This window comes from Haplochromis burtoni, unplaced genomic scaffold (assembly GCF_018398535.1).
Source record: "Haplochromis burtoni strain Fernald_Lab_line unplaced genomic scaffold, NCSU_Asbu1 Contig_304, whole genome shotgun sequence".
NCBI lineage: Eukaryota > Metazoa > Chordata > Actinopteri > Cichliformes > Cichlidae > Haplochromis > Haplochromis burtoni.
The window spans coordinates 224,110-233,310 of NW_024582665.1; the positions used below are offsets into that span (position 1 = coordinate 224,110).

Consider the following 9,201-nt stretch of genomic DNA (forward strand, 5'->3'; position numbering starts at 1 on the left):
AGTGAATACCTCAGGCAGCAGAAACCCAAGAAAGAGGAGGGAGACGAGGAACCATCATGGAAGGACAGGCCCCTGCACGGTATGTACCACCGGCAGATAGCTTCCCAGCTGGGCGAAAGAGCAATGACAGAACATGTCATTGCTGATAGGATTTTCCTGAAGATCTGAGCAGTTCAGGAGGTTCCTTGTTCCCATGGCAATAAGAGTTTTAAAAACCTTCTGTGAGTCTAGAGTAGAACAAAGAATTCATTTATTTGGATAACCTGGTGTCTCTCATGTTGGGCCATGGTTTTGGCCAAAATTACAACAGGGAAACCGCATAGTGATAAATGTGAAACAAATAGATGGGAGTGTTCAGAACGAGACAGCAGGTAAGAATAGAGAACATTTATCGATGGCACTATTAATGCAAGTTTGTATTTCAGAAAGAAATCTCAGAAAAAAACAACAACTCATGGAGTCAAAAAGGTTAGGGTGGTATCACTCATCCCCCATCACCAGTAAAAGTCACATTTGTCTTAAAAAATAAATCCATTATGCAACAGTAACAGAATTAACAGACTCTCTAATGATGATGAACATTGTGACTTTTGTGTTGTTTTGCTTAACTGGGGCTTGCATTAGTTCTCAGAGGTATTACCATGTCTAACTGTACAATTTCCATCTTATATTTTGGGACACCATCTGCCAGTGGCACATTGATCAAGGTACTTATTTTAAATATATAAAGATATAAAAATAAATGTCTGATTCTATTTAATCAGAGTTTATTTTATTTTATTAATGGTTTTAACAGAAATGTCATTCCATATCTTCAAGTAAAATTCCATGTTACTAGAATAGAATAGACTAGACTAGAATAGAATAGAATAGAATAGAGTGCCTTTTATTGTAAAATGAGATACAGAGCATCTCCTACTCAGTGCAGACAAGAGTCGTGGAGTACTTATGAACTACTACGACTACAGCAAACATGTGGAGGTTTAATCATAACTCACTGATGATGATTTTAATTGAATTTATTGAGATACACAGTGGCTAGTGGAAGCTGTGACAACATTAGATGACCTGTTCATAATTAGCCATGTGCTGTAGTGATGAGGTTGGGTATGGAAGTCAGTGCAGTATACCAGAGGACCTAAACACATTTCACGGTCAGTCCACAACCAAAGCAAGCCATGTGCTAAATAGTGCCAAATGATTTTGACCACCATGGCTAGCACCAGCACTGGATCCACTGCCTCCCGGTTTCTCTCCTTTGAATCTAAAAATGAATAGCAGCCATCAGTCATTGTCAGGGACGTCTTTCTCCAGCCCAGACGGATGGGAGTGACTAATGTCACTGCATGTTACTGTCCAGCCCTCCCGCCTCCACTCTTGCTCACTCACATCAAACAGACCTGACAGGCCACCAGCTATGGACCAAAGGGGCACCTCAATGTCACCTTTTTAGATATTTGGGGGAGGTTGTGGGGGTGGGGACTTGTTGAGGGAACACAATCAGCTCCCAGCATCCCACTCTTTGTTTTGTTTGTTGACTGACAGCTGAGGTGCTTTCAATTGGCAGTAAGGAGGATGTTGCCTGACAAATCTCTCGATTGTTGGGTAGCTCACTATAACTTCTATTCATATCCATTTTAGTGGATTTATTCAAACACATCAAATTTAATTACATCTATGAGAATATTATGCTATTATGTGTGGGAAAGAACTGATTGCACTGGTTGTAGCCCATTTTTAGCAAGCAAAACATGTGCTGTTTATTTGAGATGTTGGGCTAAACAATACTTGTCCCAGTTATTATATTGAGGATAACAACTTCATCTCTTAGGATTGCTTTCCTGTAACAGAACATGAAATATCCTTTGTGTCTACAAACATGTTTGGAAGCTACATTAGAGTTATGTGTCTGTCAATAATGACTCTAAGTATTCTGTGTGCTAATGATTTTTATTGCTAGGGAGCATGCCTTAAATACAGTTGTGTGTATATGAAATTTCACTAAAAATATGCGAAGTCATTGCAAGGACATTTTTTCCCTTCCTTCAGTATATACAAAGCTCAATATTCTTTTTATATAAAGAAGCTATAAAATTGCTTTGAAATAACTCAAATTTCTTTAAATAAGGGATGTGCGTTCTTTTTTTTAACTAATGGATTTTACTTTACTAAAATGTGTTTTTTTTTCTTAGCAGGTATTTCTTTGTTGGGCATACTCTACTGTGGCTTTTGTGTAAGCCTCCTGAGAACCAGCCTATTCATTTATGCCCTCTGTAATGCACATTTGGTTTTGGTCTATAAATAATTTGACTCATTTGAAGTCCTGATGTACTAAATAGAGGACATTCTGGGCTCTCCATTGATGTCTCATGTGTTTGGTTGGCTTCTTTTAGCTACAAAGAGAAGGGAAATCACAAAAAGGTTCAATGGGAATATTCATTTTTCCTTGGTTCTCAGGAGGATATATCATATTTATTACACAGCAACAGCCACATGTTTAGTGTAGCATTCCAATTTTTCTTTTAAATTAATGACAAAATTGGTCAAATTTTATTTTGCAAAGTTGTGTTATAATCATTGATTTGAAAAATTAAGGTTTCAAAATGGTGCATTAATCATGACATGAAACTGCATGCTCAGTGGTTAACGACTTGTCAATCGCCAGTCATCAGCCAGTGAGCGTGTGGTTTCATCTGTTTTTCTGCATCCAAAATGACACTGGTGGAAAAATCTTCTTCAAAGACGTCAGTGACATCATGTCCATACTGTCAATTATAACGACATTTTTATCTAAAATTTGTTCTACTTTCAATATACCACTTTGATTTCAAAGAATCATTAATTAACCCCTCTACTTTGATGAGTAAAATAGATTATTGTGAGTCCTCATTCTTTGCTCATTCTCAGGTATTTAGTGTGACAGTTAAATGGGGCCACACTAGAGAGCTGGGGGCCACTGCCAATGCTGTGAAGAGGCATCAGAATGATGCCCTTTTTGTGTTTCTGACAAATGTAGAAAAGGCATTCACTGAGAAAATGATTATTATTACTTTCTCTTGTTGTAGTAAGTATAATCACAGCCAATATGGTGTTTAAGCTCATGTAAAGAGAGTTAATGCACAAATTTTGCCAATCATGCAAATTATGAATGACTGCATAACATGAATACGACACATGACATTTGCCTTTTTTATGTCTTTCTCTCTCTGTGTGCCGCATCGTCGAATGCATAATCTGGCATAAACAGATGCTGATCGAGCCCAGAAGCATGGCATGGACGAGTTTATTTCAGCTAACCCCTGTAACTTTGACCACGCCTCGCTGTTTGAGCTTGTCCAGCGCCTCACTCTGGACCACAGGCTTAATGACTCATATTCCTGCTTGGTAAGTAAATCAAAATCCAAAAAGAGTCTAAAACCTATAATTGATAGAAAAACTGGCAACAATGGTGGCTGTTGAGAGGGAAACAAAGAGAAAAGATTGAGGTGTGCCAAATTTCACATGAAAAGTACTGAAAATCAGTGGCAACAGGTCTTATGGAGTGAACACAGGAATGCATTCTGTATCTTAGCAACCGTAGTGTCTTAATAATAACAAAGTCTAGCTATCAGTAAAGATGTGGTTTAATATGCTCGCAAGATACTATTGTTAAGTGCTATTACAGAGTGTTATAGCATATAAACATCACTTACTTCATCAGAGGAATCCGATAACAGTGTTTCTGTGTGTTACCAACAGGGCTGGTTTAGTCCTGGTCAGGTGTTTGTCTTGGATGAGTACTGTGCTCGTTATGGTGTTCGAGGCTGCCATCGCCATCTATGTTACCTGAGCGATCTGCTGGAGAGGGCAGAGAATGGAGCCATGATTGATCCCACACTGCTGCACTACAGCTTCGCCTTCTGTGCATCCCATGTCCATGGAAACAGGTAAATATCAACTCCTGTCTCCTTTATTTGCCCCAAATGCTCCAGTCCTCCTTTGCCAATGCAGAAATCACTGAAACTCTGAATAACTGAACTCTGAACTGAACAGTTAACCCTCTCAGGCTCAAATTAAACTTTTTGTTGCTAATGCACAACCAAGTCCTGCAGTGGTACTTCTGAGTAAAACAAACTCATCAAATATGTATGTGGGGTAATCAGGTTGTTAGTTTTCAACTGTTGCAAATCGGCAACGCCTGCCTCGAGAGGGTTAACTAATAATTAAAACTGGAACAGGGGCAGACCACATATATGTGGATATGTAATATGTAACTTTGGGTTTGATTTGGTTGCAGCGGCTGATTTTAGTTTGATTTTGCATGTTGTTTTCATGCTCACTCTTCCATTTTTTTTCTTTTTTTTGTGCTTTGTATAACCTTCTTGCCTTATTCACACTGTGACTTACCCTTCCTGCACAGACCCTAAAACCTGCACAGACCAGGGTGTTTGGCACTTACCAGTATCTTGTAGCCTTTTTACCCTTTATCGCTGAGATCCTTTCCCAAACTGCTAAAAGAAACTGAAAACCACAGAGTTCATGATAAAAAAAAAGACTTTGGCTGTATGGTAAGATTTCCACAAAACATTTTTCTAACCAAAGGTTTCGATAACTGAGGTGTTCAACTCATCACTCAGCAGATAACGTACTGAAGAATCAAATGAGAGGTATACAGTAACCTATTCCCATCATATCACTAAAGGAGTATCACAGCTTCACATCCAGCTTTGTTAGCTGTTGATAACTGACTGACCCTAGAGCCAGTGTAGGTGTGGCTAAATGTTTCTGCCATTGAAAAGAAAGATCATCAGCACAGACAAAAAAAGGCTTATCAAAGGTAAACTTTAAATTTGAATCCAGCCTGAGACTTTCTGCATGTTTGTCTGTTGGAAGATTGCCGTCAGTTTTACTCTAAGGAACAATTCTTTTGCAACTTGTAGACACATTTATTTAAACACTGGTTAAATCCCGCATTTTTGTGCTTATGAGAAACTCTGCTGTCAGCTGTTTTACACCAGACTGTACGCTTGTTTTTTTAAAGCTGGAAGTCTGGACAGCACAGTAAATGGGGATCGACGAAACAGCCCTTTACTACAGTTTTGTCAGTTTTGTCAGGTTGGTTGGGTCCGATTCCTGCCCTATCAGAGGTTTCCTTTTAAACTTTTTCTACCCCTCTTTTTACTGATTGTTCCTCAAAAGGAAACATTTGGTGTCTCCCCATAATAGCATATATCTTGTCCATCACTACTGACATAACTCACTACTACCTGATATAATTAGCATTTTATCAAATTAACCCATTATCTAAAATGTCATTACAACAGTTCCAGGAACTATTCAGTATGAGTGATGTGTTTTTCTAGATGATCTGAGCCAGGTGTGCTTGTGCTGAGACGTCAGCCTATGGAACAAACTTTACATTACATAATCATCCCAATTCTGCTGTGACAAATTAAAGGCAAATCCTGAATACTTGATCCCTACACAAAGTTGCAAAGTTTGGGTCCGTTTGTCTCTTCTGAGGGAATGCTCACTGAAAATCAGGGCTCTTTATTGATTATAATAGAACTGTGTTGCATGCAAATCCATATAGTGCTAACCAGCGGTCAATAGGATATTTCCTCAGTGAATGGCAAAAATCAAGCAGGAACTTAAAGGAGTAAAGAACAACTCAGCCAAATATTAAAAACTATTTAAAATGATGTTGATGTGTAAACGGTCTGTATTTGTAAAGCGCTTTACTTAGTCCCTAAGACCCCAAAGCGCTTTACACTACATCCACACATTCACACACTGGTGATGGCAGCTACAGTGTAGCCACAGCCACCCTGGGGCGCACTGACAGAGGCGAGGCTGCCGGACACTGGCGCCACCGGGCCCTCTGACCACCACCAGTAGGCAACGGGTGAAGTGTCTTTCCCAAGGACACAACGACTGAGACTGTCGGAGCCGGGGCTCGAACCGGCAACCATCTGATTACATGACGAACTGCCAACTCTTGAGCCACGATCACCCCTTATAGAAGTAGCGTCTGAAAGAAGCTTTAAGTCCTCAGTAGTTAATGTACTTTTTTCTTTAAAAGTCTTGAATTACAGTTAGTACTTAAAGCACAACTTGATTAGTTCATTCAGAATCAACAAATTACATTTTCCATATACTAATGGAAGTGATGGTTTGGAGTGTGAAATCTGTGTGTGTGATGTTGACACCAGCAAATAAACAATTTTCACAGAGTGGGATATAAAACTTGTGGCTGTGCTTTTCAGTCGGATCAAACTGTATCCTCTGTTGAAGGTTGTTTGGCTATGACTGATGAGTTCCCTGCATGTTATTCCACTAGCCTGTTATCTAAGTTGCACTATTTACCTCTTGTCTAATCTGCTGTGATGTGATCAGCCATCATATCTGTCAACATCACAGTCAACTGTCGGCAGCTGAAGCCAAACAAAGATAGACGAGGGCCACTCCAGCATTGAGGGCAAAGGTCAGGGAGGGCTGTCTGTCAGTGCCCCCACCTCCAACCTGCATCATTTCTCCAACTAACCCTCCTGTATGTATCCATCCATCTATCAATCTTTTCATCTATCTGTGACAAATAGTGACGGAGGACTGAGGCCTTTTTTGATCACTATGGACAGATGGATAGCAGTCACTCTAACAGAAAGAGAGGGAAAGAACAGGGGGAAATATGACCAGCTAGAATTTTTGGAACTAGAAATGGTAGGCTCATGCACTTTATTTAGTATCATAACAGACTTTACACATAGAAAAATGTTTGTGCAGGTGAATAAATATCTGAAAAAAAGAGTAGAATTTTTTTAAAAATCCAAAAATAATTATATCTTTATGTAGTTCCGTCCACAGACACGAGGCAGAGACCTAATCTGCCAGTCCAGCCATCGTGCCTGGAGGTTGAGTCATGACATGTTGACAGGTTGTCATGTGTTATGGCTGAATGTCTCTGCAGCCATAGCTGCTTCATGTGCCCATATGCACACACCTCATCCTATGCCAGACCAACCCCCCCCTCCCCCCAACACATAAATACCACACCACCGCTACTGCCTTCTAATAGCCTGCCAGCCTGGAGGTGTTGGTGCATCAAGTTAGACGCAACTGCCCGGTCACCTGCTAAAGAGTCAGGATTTGACTTCTGTAGAACTAAATGTCAACTCCATTCAGATCCAGTGAAATGTCTTTAAAACAGATAAATAATATTTCAGCTGCAGTTGATTTTGTATTTGTGTTTAATTGGTACGTTTGAAAGAAAACTGAACATTATTGCAGTTATTTTCACACAGCTGTTTTCACAGAAACATCTGGCATCTATTTCAATGACATCAATGTCACTTTGTACTGTCAAACCTGACAATGCAAAATAATATTTTACTTTCCTTTTTTGAGTTTTAGTTCTGTTATATAAATAATCAGCCTTTGTGTAGCAATGTTTACTAGTAAATACTAATCTAGATAGTGTGTATTCAGAGACATGCAAAGGTGTATTGAGATGTTTTGCATATTTGTTTTAGATAAAGAGATTTTTTGGTAGAAAAAAATATACTCCATGTAACATATATAAAAAGAGAATGTAATGATTTGCAAATCTTATAAAGTCCTGTTGTCTTCACAATAGAACATAGAAAAAAGTGAAACTGAATATAGAAACTGAAATATTTTACTGTTTCATGAAACATATTAGCTACTTTTGAATTTGATGGCAGCAACACATATCAAAACATGTGGGACGGGGCAACAAAAGGCTGGAAAGGTAAGTACTACCAAAAAGATATAACTGAAGGAACATCAAGTATTTGGGTCATTAGGAGAACAGATAACTGTGTCTACAAAATCACCGGACAATTTCAGAATAATGTTCATCAATGCAACATTAAAAAGACTTTGAATATCATATTAGCAATGCTTTATAATATTATCAAATGAAATTACTGTGCACAAAGAACAAGGACAAGCATCAATTAGTATAGATGCTCGTGATCTTTGAGCTGCACTACATTAAAATAGATATGATTCTGTGAAGGAAATCACTGCATGGGCACAGGAACACTTCCAGAACTCACTGTGTGAACACAGTTTGGTGGAACAGCAGTGTTCTCTCCAAAGGTATAATTTCCACTCAGAACTCAGTTTCTTAGATTTTGTAAAAACGAGTTTGAAGGGAAAATGGCAAATTTGCTCCATGGTGGTCTGGATGTGGTGGTGACTGCACAGAAAAACAGATGTGAAACTGCTGCCAACTTTCTGTCTGTCACAGAAGGCTTATTTGCTTGTTGTCTTCATCATAGCTGTGAGATCATCAGGTCAAGCAAACATGAGGAAGCTGCCAAGGAATGATATGTGGCTGAAAGAGAGAACACATGAAAGCCCTTCAGGACCTAATTAGTGTGAAATTTCCTTCTTTTATTTTCTGTCACAGTAAAGAAGTTGAGGTGCTTCTCATCAGTGAATTTTAGCCGTGATAATTCCTCTCCTGTTTTGGTTTTAGACTTTTACACTTGCACACAGCAAAATTAAGCACCAGTCGCATAACAAAGGAAAACAGTAAGCTTAGCACTCACACGGAAATTCACCACTAGGACCAAAGCTTTCATTAGCTGGTATTTTATTTCTTTCTTTATTTCAATTTCAATGACACATTTATTATGATGCTTTAATTACTACTTGTTGTTCTTTCCAGCCCACCAAAATTGTAACTGTCTTTTTCAGACAATGCTCAGTAATATTAACTCTTGGCAGATAAACTAATGATGAGGTCAAAGCAACAAAGACACCATGCAGTCATCTCCTCATCAGTGTCATGCTTTCCACTAACAGAGCCCTACAGGTGACTGCAGCACACTGCTAGTGTCTGCTCAAATGTCCATAAAACCAAAGGGGAGTTTGGATGAGACGCGAACTGCTGAGCAACTTGATAATCCTTTAATCTAACACGGCACTCACGAAGTAGTGTAGCAAGTACCCCCCACCTCCCTCTAACACACAGTTTCTTGCTGTCTGTTGAAAGACATGTCAAATGGAAGTTTGAGAAAGAGGGAGAGCGAGGAAGAGTGTCATGTCTCCTGCTTCTCAACATGCTGTCATGGCTCCAGTCCAGCGCCTCTTCTGTCACATGCACTCTGCTCACACTCTACCCAGACCCAACCATGTCACAAACGATAAACTCTCTCTCTCTCTCTCATTCACACACACACACACACACACACA

The 9,201-nt window shown here is 39.3% G+C and overlaps 1 protein-coding gene across 3 annotated transcripts in view; it reads left to right on the forward strand.

Annotated features, from left to right (window-relative positions):
* LOC102293437 (calcium-dependent secretion activator 1) overlaps nt 1–9,201 on the forward strand; it is a 338,778-nt gene that overhangs the window by 219,897 nt on the left and 109,680 nt on the right. For all 3 annotated transcript variants that reach the window (XM_014339718.2, XM_042228110.1, XM_042228111.1), the window contains exons 11-12: nt 3,248–3,384; nt 3,739–3,926. In XM_014339718.2, coding sequence (XP_014195204.2) covers nt 3,248–3,384; nt 3,739–3,926 — 325 coding nt within the window. The remainder of the gene's footprint in view (nt 1–3,247; nt 3,385–3,738; nt 3,927–9,201) is intronic.